Source organism: Haliotis rufescens, unplaced genomic scaffold (assembly GCF_023055435.1).
Source record: "Haliotis rufescens isolate VD_foot unplaced genomic scaffold, xgHalRufe1.0.p SCAF_43, whole genome shotgun sequence".
NCBI lineage: Eukaryota > Metazoa > Mollusca > Gastropoda > Lepetellida > Haliotidae > Haliotis > Haliotis rufescens.
In genome coordinates this window covers 3,209,641-3,223,579 of record NW_025964146.1, presented here as the reverse complement: position 1 = coordinate 3,223,579, position 13,939 = coordinate 3,209,641, and the positions used below count along the sequence as shown (strand labels likewise).

The following is a 13,939-nucleotide window of genomic DNA, read 5'->3' as shown; positions in this document are numbered from 1 at the left end:
TCACAGTGTCAAGTACTGACAACATAACACAGTGTCAAGTACTGACAACATCACACAGTGTCAAGTACTGACAACATCACACAGTGTCAAGTACAGACAACATCACAGTGTCAAGTACAGACAACATAACAGTGTCAAGTACAGACAACATAACAGTGTCAAGTACTGACAACATCACACAGTGTCAAGTACAGACAACATCACAGTGTCAAGTACAGACAACATCACAGTGTCAAGTACAGACAACATCACAGTGTCAAGTACTGACAACATCACAGTGTCAAGTACAGACAACATCACACAGTGTCAAGTACTGACAACATCACAGTGTCAAATACAGACAACATCACAGTGTCAAGTACAGACAACATCACAGTGTCAAGTACTGACAACATCACAGTGTCAAGTACTGACAACATCACACAGTGTCAAGTACAGACAACATCACAGTGTCAAGTACAGACAACATCACAGTGTCAAGTACAGACAACATCACAGTGTCAAGTACTGACAACATCACAGTGTCAAGTACAGACAACATCACACAGTGTCAAGTAATGACAACATCACAGTGTCAAATACAGACAACATCACAGTCTCAAGTACAGACAACATCACAGTGTCAAGTACTGACAACATCACAGTGTCAAGTACTGACAACATAACACAGTGTCAAGTACTGACAACATCACACAGTGTCAAGTACTGACAACATCACACAGTGTCAAGTACAGACAACATCACAGTGTCAAGTACAGACAACATAACAGTGTCAAGTACAGACAACATAACAGTGTCAAGTACTGACAACATCACACAGTGTCAAGTACAGACAACATCACAGTGTCAAGTACAGACAACATCACAGTGTCAAGTACAGACAACATCACAGTGTCAAGTACTGACAACATCACAGTGTCAAGTACAGACAACATCACACAGTGTCAAGTACTGACAACATCACAGTGTCAAATACAGACAACATCACAGTGTCAAGTACAGACAACATCACAGTGTCAAGTACTGACAACATCACAGTGTCAAGTACTGACAACATAACACAGTGTCAAGTACTGACAACATCACACAGTGTCAAGTACTGACAACATCACACAGTGTCAAGTACAGACAACATCACAGTGTCAAGTACAGACAACATCACAGTGTCAAGTACAGACAACATCACAGTGTCAAGTACTGACAACATAACACAGTGTCAAGTACTGACAACATCACAGTGTCAAGTACAGACAACATCACAGTGTTTACATAACATCACAGTGTCAGTACTGAAAAGGTATCCAAGGCCACTTTCCACAGGTCCCCAAAGCCTGTCAACCCATCCAATTCAGTTGTCTCTCATGACAAGCAGTGTCCATCTGGACTGACATTGCTATGTCTTCATTTCGACATGCTGTGCAGTGTCTTCAGTGTATACTGGTGGGGGGAGTCAGTATGGTTCAACGCTGCCCTCAGGAACATTTCTTCATGGCAGGGAACTATAGAAACAGGCTTCACCCACTACCCATGTGATTAATTGAACCTGAATCATGGACGCTACAAGTCAACGCTTTACCCACAATGCTACCCTATTGCCCCAGTGTATACTGGCCTTAACATGCTTTAGTAGTAGCCTCGTGGTTAAAGCGTCGGTTGATCACACTGGAGACCCGGGTTCAATTCCACACATGGGTACAATGTGTGAAGCCCATTTTCCGCTGTCCACCGTGATTTGCTGGAATATTGCTAAAAGTGGCATAAAACCGTACTCACTCACTTATGCCACAACCCATTTCCTCCCCCCCTCCCAGCCTCAGCGTACCTGTTGTTGGTTTTCCCGCTGCGTGGTGAGGCGGGCCTCGATGCAGCGCCGCGTCTCCAAGAAGGCCTGTCTCTGTGCATACTCTGTGGGGTAGTGTGTGAAGACGCCCGCGATGTTGACGCACGTGAACAGTAGAATGTTGGAGACAGCCTGGAAAACAAAATGAATAAATCCAAACTCACGCAACTACAGCTGGGTTGCCGAAGCCGATTCCTTATTAAATCTACACTAAGTCCTTATAAAAAAGATAATTCTAAATTGAATAAAAAACTGCCCATCCCACAATCCCCTCCCTCCCTTATTCCCTCTCCAGATATTTTGTTTGTTTGTTGTTTAACGCCACACTCAGAAATATTCCAGCTATATGATGGCGGTCTGTAAATAATCGAGTCTGGACCAGACAATCTAGTGATTGACGTCATGAGCATTGATCCACGCAATTGAGATACGATGACATGCATCAAGTAACAGAGCCTGACCACCCGGTCCCGTTTGTCACCTTGCACGACAAGCATGGGTTGCTGAAGATCTTCATGGGTACCCCCCATGTCGGCTGTCGGCACAATCAGCTGTGGGCACTATCAGCTTTGGCACAATTAGCTGTCGGCATTATCAGCTTTGGCACAATTAGCTGTGGGCACTATCAGCTTTGGCACAATTAGCTGTGGGCACTATCAGCTTTGGCACAATTAGCTGTGGGCACTATCAGCTTTGGCACAATTAGCTGTGGGCACTATCAGCTTTGGCACAATTAGCTGTGGGCACAATCAGCTTTGGCACAATTAGCTGTGGGCACAATCAGCTTTGGCACAATTAGCTGTGGGCACAATCAGCTTTGTTTCTGGTTGCTTTGATCGGGTCTAGGTTCTGAGGCAAGACCATCAACCATGACAAACACACAGCGAGTTGTCGTCACAACATAGTGGTCATTCACTCTTGAACCGGACCAAACTAACTAATCTGGCTTCAGATCCGTTACCATGGGTACTGAACAAGTGGAACATCATCTCAACATTATAAACAGCCTCATGCCAAAATGTTTCTTGAAATTTGAGGAAAATCTAATAATTAAGTTATAGTGTCCTTACTCGCAGGCGTATTGAGTACTAAGCACTGGTGCTAAGTCACCAAAACACCCCCCTCTGACCTATGTCGGACATCGAGGAGTTTATTTCAGTCAGTGTAAACACAATGTCTGTTCCTGGTGAGACGGCCTGCGGGAACCCATGACGACGACGACAAGTGGCTGCCAGGGCACTACAACTGATCCGAATGTGGAAGTACTTTCCACATTTAGCCCTCTCCATCCTAACAGAGCTGTGACAGGTCTGTCTGACCTTAAGGCTTTTGTTTTTTCATTCCGCACTTTTTCGGATCAACAAAACAAAACAAATATCTCAAATGTCGAATAACTTTGTATTTCTTACAATCACTTTTCTCCTTCAATGTTTTTGAAAAAAATTGTCAGTAAAAGAGTAAATTGGTACAGAAAACAAATTAGAACTTTGTCAGTCGATGAAACCAGCTTTGTTCCTTGTGGTTTACTTTTCTTTCTCTCTGAGCATCCATACACCTATCCAACATCTACAAAGCATCCAAACATCCATCCCTCCCTCTAACCATCCCTCCCTCTAACCATCCCTCCCTCCAACCATCCCTCCCTCCCGTCCTCCCTCCAACCATCCCTCTCTCCCGTCCTCCCTCCGACCATCCCTCTCTCCCGTCCTCCCTCCGACCATCCCTCCCTCCCGTCCTCCCTCCGACCATCCCTCTCTCCCGTCCTCCCTCCAACCATCCCTCTCTCCCGTCCTCCCTCCGACCATCCCTCTCTCCCATCCTCCCTCCGACCATCCCTCTCTCCCGTCCTCCCTCCAACCATCCCTCTCTCCCGTCCTCCCTCCAACCATCCCTCTCTCCCATCCTCCCTCCAACCATCCCTCTCTCCCGTCCTCCCTCCAACCATCCCTCTCTCCCATCCTCCCTCCAACCATCCCTCTCTCCCGTCCTCCCTCCAACCATCCCTCTCTCCCATCCTCCCTCCGACCATCCCTCTCTCCCGTCCTCCCTCCAACCATCCCTCTCTCCCGTCCTCCCTCCAACCATCCCTCTCTCCCGTCCTCCCTCCGACCATCCCTCTCTCCCGTCCTCCCTCCGACCATCCCTCCCTCCCGTCCTCCCTCCGACCATCCCTCTCTCCCGTCCTCCCTCCGACCATCCCTCTCTCCCATCCTCCGACCATCCCTCTCTCCCGTCCTCCCTCCAACCATCCCTCTCTCCCATCCTCCCTCCGACCATCCCTCTCTCCCATCCTCCCTCCCTCCCTCCAACCATCCCTCTCTCCCGTCCTCCCTCCAACCATCCCTCTCTCCCATCCTCCCTCCGACCATCCCTCTCTCCCATCCTCCCTCCCTCCCTCCAACCATCCCTCTCTCCCATCCTCCCTCCGACCATCCCTCTCTCCCATCCTCCCTCCCTCCCTCCGACCATCCCTCTCTCCCGTCCTCCCTCCAACCATCCCTCCCTCCCGTCCTCCCTCCGACCATCCCTCTCTCCCATCCTCCCTCCCTCCCTCCGACCATCCCTCTCTCCCATCCTACCTCCATCCCTCCAACCATCCCTCTCTCCCGTCCTCCCTCCAACCATCCCTCCCTCCCTCCAACCATCCCTCCCTCTCTTCCTCCCTCCCTCTAACCATCCCTCCCTTTCCTCCCTCCCTCCAACCATCCCTCTCTTCCTCCCTCCCTCTAACCATCCCTCCCTTCCTCCAACCATCCCTCCCTTCCTCCCTCCCTCCAACCATCCATCCCTCTCTTCCTCCCTCCTCTAACCATCCCTCCCTTCCTCCCTCCCTCTAACCATCCATCCCTCCCTTCCTCCCTCCCTCTAACCATCCCTCCCTTCCTCCCTCCCTCCAACCATCCATCCCTCCCTTCCTCCCTCCCTCTAACCATCCCTCCCTTCCTCCCTCCCTCTAACCATCCCTCCCTTCCTCCCTCCCTCCAACCATCCATCCCTCTCTTCCTCCCTCCCTCTAACCATCCCTCCCTTCCTCCCTCCCTCCATCCCTCCCTCCCTCCAACCATCCCTCTCTTCCTCCCTCCCTCCAACCATCCATCCCGCTCTTCCTCCCTCCCTCTAACCATCCCTCCCTTCCTCCCTCCCTCCATCCATCCCTCCCTCCAACCATCCCTCTCTTCCTCCCTCCCTCCAACCATCCCTCCCTTCCTCCAACCATCCCTCCCTTCCTCCAACCATCCATCCCTCTCTTCCTCCCTCCCTCTTACCATCCCTCCCTTCCTCTAACCATCCATCCCTCTCTTCCTCCCTCCCTCTAACCATCCCTCCCTTCCTCCCTCCCTCCAACCATCCTTCCCTTCCTCCAACCATCCCTTCCTCCCTCCCTCCACCCATCCCTCCCTTCCTCCCTCCCTTTAACCATCCCTCCCTCTCTTCAACCATCCATCCCTCCCTCTAACCATCCCTCCCTCTCTTCAACCATCCATCCCTCCCTTCCTCCCTCCCTCCAACCATCCATCCCTCCCTTCCTCCCTCCCTCCAACCAACCATCCCTCCCTTCCTCCCTCCCTCCAACCATCCCTCCCTCTCTTCAACCATCCATCCCTCCTCTAACCATCCATCCCTCCATCCCTCCTCCAACCATCCCTCTCTCCCGTCCTCCCTCCAACCATCCATCCCTCCCTTCCTCCCTCCCTCCAACCATCCATCCCTCTCTTCCTCCCTCCCTCTAACCAACCATCCCTCCCTTCCTCCCTCCCTCCAACCATCCCTCCCTCTCTTCAACCATCCATCCCTCCCTCTAACCATCCCTACCTCTCTTCAACCATCCATCCCTCCTCTAACCATCCATCCCTCCTCTAACCATCCCTCCCTCCAACCATCCCTCCCTCCGACCATCCCTCTCTCCCATCCTCCCTCCATCCCTCCAACCATCCCTCTCTCCCGTCCTCCCTCCAACCAACCATCCCTCCCTTCCTCCCTCCCTCCAACCATCCCTCCCTCTCTTCAACCATCCATCCCTCCCTCTAACCATCCATCCCTCCTCTAACCATCCCTCCCTCCGACCATCCCTCTCTCCCATCCTCCCTCCATCCCTCCCATACTCCCGTCCTCCCTCCAACCATCCATCCCTCCCTTCCTCCCTCCCTCCAACCATCCATCCCTCTCTTCCTCCCTCCCTCCAACCATCCCTCCCTTCCTCCCTCCCTCCAACCATCCCTCCCTCTCTTCAACCATCCATCCCTCCCTCTAACCATCCATCCCTCCTCTAACCATCCCTCCCTCCAACCATCCCTCCCTCCAACCTTCCCTCCCTCTCTTCAACCATCCATCCCTCTCTTCAACCATCCATCCCTCCATCCATTCCCCGTCCCTCCAACCATCCCTCCCTCCTTCCAACAATCCAACCATTCCCCCGTCCCTCCCTCCCTCCAACCATCCAACCATCCCTCCCTCCTTCCAACCATCCCTCCAGATACTGTTTTCCTCACCTGTTTCCACATGTATGGCTGTGCATGGTTTATCCCTACGGCACAGATTGTATGTATAACAGCTAACCCCAGGCCGCTAGCGACAGCCAGTCTCATTCGTATCGGCATCAACGCATACACCATGTAGATGAAGAATATGGTGCACCAGACACCCTCCGACGCATCCCGGGGGTCACAGTCAAGGGTGACGGTCAAAACAATCCCACATAACAAGAAGATGACGATGTAACACAAAATAAACAGCTGTTGCTCATTACAGGACGTCCTATTGCACACCACCTCCAGGACAATCAACACAATCATGATGATCCCAAGAGTTACTCCCCTTGCCGGCAATGTGGCTCCCCCTAGGTAGTAGAAAATCAACAGCATGAGACTTATGACACAGAATATGGCCATGAGAATGGTGAGGTTATTTTGGTTGAGCTTGAAGAAATAACGCTGATACAGCAATTCCAGCTTGATGTTCTTGAACTTCTTGGAGCTGAAGACTTTGATGATGGAGAGCGAGTTGCAGCAGACGCTGCTGCTGATGACCACGTCCCCTTCCACACTAAACGGCTTGACTTTTGTCTGCTTGGCTCGCTTTTCCTGCTCCTCGTATCGCAGTTGGGCGCGGTCCCAAGCCGACACTCGCGCATGGGACCCACCAGTTGCTGGTCGAGCGTCCAGCGGCGACACCTTACCACTCTTGAGGCCAAAATGACTGGCCAGGCCATTGCCGGTTCCCTTGTTTCCTTCATTTTGATTGGTGCTCATGATGATGTGACAGAATCAGTCACATCGTGTGTGGCGTGGAGTGAGTTGGCCATGGAAACTGATGAACAACACCTTCAGTAGCCTGGAACAGAAATATTGGCTATCAGCAAATTCAAAAAAGTTTATAAGTGAGAGAGTCAACAACAACAACAACAACAACAACAACAACAACAACAACAACAACAATCCACTTATACATCCTCATGCAATGTAAGCCCTGAGGCACACAAGAAAGGGATCAGCTCAGCATCTTCATTCAGCGAAAGTTGCTTGAAAACTTCAGTCTTTCTTCGGCGATTAAAGATCTGGAGAAACTCTTCGTATGCATGGCCTGTTCAACCCACCAAGTTATAAATATAAGGTTGCCTTTTTCAACAATAGGTTGCATTGGTGCATGTATTATAAAGCTAAATCCAGCCCTGCAACGGTCATCAAGGACCCAAATTCTCAGGAACATAAAACCTCTATCCCATCAGTGCTGTAAATCCTGTATTAAGGACTTCATCACACTATAAAATCTTCATGTTTTCCACAGAAGTCATCTTCACTGTCAACTGTTCATAATTAGTTGCGTTACTAATAGTATCTCCCTTCCCAAGCCTCTTGCGTGTGTGCCACTAATTTGGTAACATTTGCAACCTAAATTACCATTCTGCAACCTGTATTTATTCCTGGGGGGCCACTTAGGTCCCTATAATAAATTAAAATGATTTGTTTCCACTCGGTGCATGAAGACATAAATATTAGGTTGCATCTTTCAATAATAAGCTGCACTGGTGCATGTTTTATAAAGGTGTAACGGACAGGCATAACAGAGAGGTGTAACAGGGAGGTGTAATGGACAGGTGTTGTAACAAACAGGGGCAATGGAATGATGTAACAGACAGGTGTACAGGGAGGTGTAATGGACAGGTGTTGTAACAAACAGGGGCAATGGACAGATGTAACAAACAGGTGTAACAGGGAGGTGTAATGGACAGGTGTTGTAACAAACAGGGGCAATCGACAGATGTAACAGACAGGTGTACAGGGAGGTGTAATGGACAGGTGTTGTAACAAACAGGGGCAATGGACAGATGTAACAGACAGGTGTACAGGGAGGTGTAATGGACAGGTGTTGTAACAAACAGGGGCAATGGACAGATGTAACAGACAGGTGTACAGGGAGGTGTAATGGACAGGTGTTGTAACAAACAGGGGCAATGGACACATGTAACAAACAGGTGTAACAGGGAGGTGTAATGGACAGGTGTTGTAACAAACAGGGGCAATGGACAGATGTAACAGACAGGTGTACAGGGAGGTGTAATGGACAGGTGTTGTAACAAACAGGGGCAATGGACAGATGTAACAAACAGGTGTAACAGGGAGGTGTAATGGACAGGTGTTGTAACAAACAGGGGCAATGGACAGATGTAACAGACAGGTGTACAGGGAGGTGTAATGGACAGGTGTTGTAACAAACAGGGGCAATGGACAGATGTAACAGACAGGTGTACAGGGAGGTGTAATGGACAGTTGTTGTAACAAACAGGGGCAATGGACAGATGTAACAAACAGGTGTAACAGGGAGGTGTAATGGACAGGTGTTGTAACAAACAGGGGCAATGGACAGATGTAACAGACAGGTGTACAGGGAGGTGTAATGGACAGGTGTTGTAACAAACAGGGGCAATGGACAGATGTAACAAACAGGTGTAACAGGGAGGTGTAATGGACAGGTGTTGTAACAAACAGGGGCAATGGACAGATGTAACAGACAGGTGTACAGGGAGGTGTAATGGACAGGTGTTGTAACAAACAGGGGCAATGGACAGATGTAACAGACAGGTGTACAGGGAGGTGTAATGGACAGGTGTTGTAACAAACAGGGGCAATGGACAGATGTAACAGACAGGTGTACAGGGAGGTGTAATGGACAGGTGTTGTAACAAACAGGGGCAATGGACAGATGTAACAAACAGGTGTAACAGGGAGGTGTAATGGACAGGTGTTGTAACAAACAGGGGCAATGGACAGATGTAACAGACAGGTGTACAGGGAGGTGTAATGGACAGGTGTTGTAACAAACAGGGGCAATGGACAGATGTAACAAACAGGTGTACAGGGAGGTGTAATGGACAGGTGTTGTAACAAACAGGGGCAATGGGCAGATGTAACAAACAGGTGTAACAGGGAGGTGTAATGGACAGGTGTTGTAACAAACAGGGGCAATGGACAGATGTAACAAACAGGGGCAATGGGCAGATGTAACAGACAGGTGTAACAGGGAGGTGTAATGGACAGGTGTAAGTACACTGTAACAGGGAGGTGTAATGGACAGGTGTTGTAACAAACAGGGGCAATGGACAGATGTAACAGACAGGTGTAACAGGGAGGTGTAACAGGCAGATGTGACGGACAGGTGTAACAGGGAGGTGTAACGGACAGGTGTTGTAAGAAACAAGTCTAACTGACAGGTGTAACAGACAGGTGTAATGGACAGGTGTAAGTACACTGTAACAGGGAGGTGTAATGGACAGGTGTTGTAAGAAAACAAGTCTAACGGACAGGTGTAACAGACCGGTGAAATGGACAGGTGTAAGTACACTGTAACAGGGAGGTGTAACGGACAGGTGTTGTAAGAAACAAGTCTAACTGACAGGTGTAACAGACAGGTGTAATGGACAGGTGTAAGTACACTGTAACAGGGAGGTGTAATGGACAGGTGTTGTAAGAAAACAAGTCTAACGGACAGGTGTAACAGACCGGTGAAATGGACAGGTGTAAGTACACTGTAACAGGGAGGTGTAACGGACAGGTGTTGTAAGAAACAGGTCTAATGGACAGGTGTAACAGAGGTGTAACAGACAGGTGTAACAGACAGATGTAACAGGGAGGTGTAACAAACAGGTCTAATGGACAGGTGTAACAGAGGTGTAACAGACAGGTGTAACAGACAGATGTAACAGGGAGGTGTAACAAACAGGTCTAATGGACAGGTGTAACAGAGGTGTAACAGACAGGTGTAACAGACAGATGTAACAGGGAGGTGTAACAAACAGGTCTAATGGACAGGTGTAACAGAGGTGTAACAGACAGGTGTAACAGACAGATGTAACAGGGAGGTGTAACAAACAGGTCTAATGGACAGGTGTAACAGACAGGTGTAACAGACAGATGTAACAGGGAGGTGTAACAAACAGGTCTAATGGACAGGTGTAACAGAGGTGTAACAGACAGATGTAACAGGGAGGTGTAACAAACAGGTCTAATGGACAGGTGTAACAGAGGTGTAACAGAGGTGCAACAGTCAAGTGTTAGAAGACGACAATGATCAAAATGTCAATGAGGGGTAAAGGGGAGACCAACCCTGCACAGCCCCAGCCCATTTTATCAAATCATGTCAATTTTACCCTCAATAAAACATACAGAACAAAATATTAATTATAACTTGATCTGTCCTTTGACAGTGTTAGACCTTAAGTGGGATCTTCAGATCCTCGCGGGTTTTAGTAACTTAATTTAATCCCCTCTACATTATATACTTTTTCACATTACGAAATTCAGTCTCAATTTAGAACACTGTTCAAGTGACTATTATTTTCAACCATGACAAAACATCTCACAAAAACCGTACCACACTTCAACATCTCACTCAATTATACCTTAGGCCAGTTGTGTGCCCTTCCGAGAATCCTAATGAAGAGCTTGACGCAACACGTGCAAGGCCGCAGTGTCGACACAAAGACACAATATTGTAAACACATAAACTCCAAACCATAAACTGTTGAGGCCGACACAATCAAGCTAAACTGTCCTTCATGTATTTATAGACTATGAGGGGACACAGTTGTGTGGGGAACTGTGATTTATTGGGATTGGTCGACCACCACTGCAATACTGTACAAGTTCAGTTTGATTAAAACGCATGGCGTTGGTCATGCTTACAGATAGCTCATTGCCAACTATCTAGACTAACACTGAATCAATGAAAACATGTCTTTCAAATAATTATATATTTTTTCAAGAACCTTTCCTCTTCTGCTGTTTTCATATGTGGAATCAAGCAAACTAGACTTGGTTAGTTTGATCTAGACTTGCCTAGGCTTTTAGTAAAAAAAATAATACATAAAATACATAAATTCCACACTCATGGTGAGTGAGTGAGTGGTTTAATGCCACTTTGGATAGTATTCCAGCTATATCATGACATGTCAGCTTAATGTGGGAGGAAAGCCTGAAGTCATGCAGGTCTCAAACGTTAACCACTTCGGTGAAACCCACGGGCACGGGTATGGTGAAGTCATTACTGAAGGGTCACCTGGTATGGAGGGTGTCAAACATGAACATACGACAACACACATCAATACACTGGAGTATGTTGACGATGTGATTAACAGATGAAGATCATGTCACACTGATTGGATGCTTTGATGAAACTGTAAAAGAGACCATGACTAAAAAAACCAATGAAAACTACAAGACTAAAGGTGTTAGAAACAGCTCCCCAAAACACATGCCTGAACACAACCAGCGATTTAGCCCATGCACGCGAAATGCAGGACAAGTAACTGTCAATGTGGGTAGAAAATGGTTCATTCCAAATGCAATGAAACTTACAAACTTAATGACTTACAAACCTTTAAAGCACTAGGCATCTATCTGATCAAAAGCGGCCAACTCGGGCGCATCTTAAAAAGTACAACAAACAAGCTGTCAATAAACCCTAAAATTATAAACCTATAAAAACACTAAAAACTCACAAAAACTCCATTTAGTCCATAACACACACAGACACACAGACACACAGACACACACACCTTTTGTATGACATATTTCACAATTCCAAATTTGGTCTCCAAATTAAGTAAGCAACCCTAGAAACTCAGATATAATTCACACAACTCATGAATGTGTTATGAATACTACATGTACTAATATCTAGTATTTCATCAAATAAAAAAAATAATTAAAATTTCATTTTTTGTGTCTGTAGGTACTTGGGAGCAATACAATGAAGGCAGGAGTTTGATAAAAAAAATAATTAAAATTTCATTTTTTGTGTCTGTAGGTACTTGGGAGCAATACAATGAAGGCAGGAGTTTGATACTGAGGCAAAAAGATGAAAATCTAAGAATTATTCTGTAATGGCCTTACCTTGTGATAATGTGATGAATGCAAGATCATGGCTTTGGCAGACTGCTATCCATGTCACCATCTCTATATTGTAACACCCACACTCAACTAGTCTCCCCCTACACTGAGTCCTCCTACCGGTTCTTAATCATGATCACAGGTGAAGGATTGAAACACATGAACAAATATCCCGGTCCTTGAGCTTTCCTAATCCATTGTGTAAGTACAATACACAAACTTGGCAGTCAAACCCACCTGCCACGCCCACCAGCCACCAGCCCAAGGGGGGTCATTAATGAGATTACCTGGTCTGGAGATTACCACTGGTACCTGGCTTTCAGGGATATCCAGTTTTTCACGCTCCCAATCAATAACAGTAGTTGTGTGCTGGTAGTATATATTGTTGGTGGACGAATGCGCTAATTGCTCACTGAGAGCAACTCAGCATGAATGTTCTAATTAGTCTCTCCACAATATGTCTGCTTAAGTGGGCAAAAGTGGAGCAGGTCTGGCAGTGTTCTTTCCTCAACTTTAAGCTGGATCACTTTATTGTCTTGGTTTATACCATAAATTTTGCAAAAGGAAAAAAATGTACAAAGTCAATATGTGAAGAGGCAGAAAAAATTGTTATGAATGATTATTAGAAATGAGGGTGAAACTTCCCAGTGGTCTGTGCGGGCGCCTCTTGAGGTCGGGGTGTTGAAGTGAGGGTGAGTCTTCTCACTGGTCTGTGCTGTGTGCCTCTTGAGGTCGGGGTGTTGAAGTTAGGGTGAGTCTTCCCACTGGTCTGTGCGGTGTGCCTATGGAGGTCGGGGTGCTGAAGTGAGGGTGAGTCTTCCTAGTGGTCTGTGCATAGTGCCTCTGGAGGTCGGGGTGCTGAAGTGAGGGTGAGTCTTCCCAGTGGTCTGTGCGGTGTGCCTCTGGAGGTCGGGGTGCTGAAGTGAGGGTGAGTCTTCCCAGTGGTCTGTGCGGTGCGCCTCTGGAGGTCGGGGTGTTGAAGTAAGGGTGAGTCTTCCCAGTGGTCTGTGCGGTGCGCCTCTTGAGGTCGGGGTGCTGAAGTGAGGGTGAGTCTTCCTAGTGGTCTGTGCGGTGTGCCTAGAGGTCGGGGTGCTGAAGTGAGGGTGAGTCTTCCTAGTGGTCTGTGCGGTGCGCCTCTTGAGGTCGGGGTGCTGAAGTAAGGGTGAGTCTTCTCAATGGTCTGTGTGGTGTGCCTCTGGAGGTCGGGGTGCTGAATTGGGGGTGAGTCTTCCCAGTGGTCTGTGCGGTGTGCCTCTGGAGGTCGGGTGCTGAAGTGAGGGTGAGTCTTCCCAGTGGTCTGTGCGGTGTGCCTCTGGAGGTCGGGGTGCTGAAGTGAGGGTGAGTCTTCTCACTGGTCTGTGCTGTGTGCCTCTTGAGGTCGGGGTGTTGAAGTTAGGGTGAGTCTTCCCACTGGTCTGTGCGGTGTGCCTATGGAGGTCGGGGTGCTGAAGTGAGGGTGAGTCTTCCTAGTGGTCTGTGCATAGTGCCTCTGGAGGTCGGGGTGCTGAAGTGAGGGTGAGTCTTCCCAGTGGTCTGTGCGGTGTGCCTCTGGAGGTCGGGGTGCTGAAGTGAGGGTGAGTCTTCCCAGTGGTCTGTGCGGTGCGCCTCTGGAGGTCGGGGTGTTGAAGTAAGGGTGAGTCTTCCCAGTGGTCTGTGCGGTGCGCCTCTTGAGGTCGGGGTGCTGAAGTGAGGGTGAGTCTTCCTAGTGGTCTGT

The 13,939-nt window shown here is 48.3% G+C and overlaps 1 protein-coding gene across 1 annotated transcript in view; it reads right to left on the bottom strand.

The window, feature by feature from the left end:
* Positions 1–13,939, bottom strand: part of LOC124151151 (adenylate cyclase type 5-like) — an 87,706-nt gene that overhangs the window by 51,604 nt on the left and 22,163 nt on the right. Inside the window, exons 2-3 of the mRNA XM_048382978.1 lie at positions 6,331–7,171; positions 1,823–1,972 (exon numbers count right to left, since the gene is read on the bottom strand). Coding sequence (XP_048238935.1) covers positions 1,823–1,972; positions 6,331–7,089 — 909 coding nt within the window. The 5' untranslated portion in view covers positions 7,090–7,171. The remainder of the gene's footprint in view (positions 1–1,822; positions 1,973–6,330; positions 7,172–13,939) is intronic.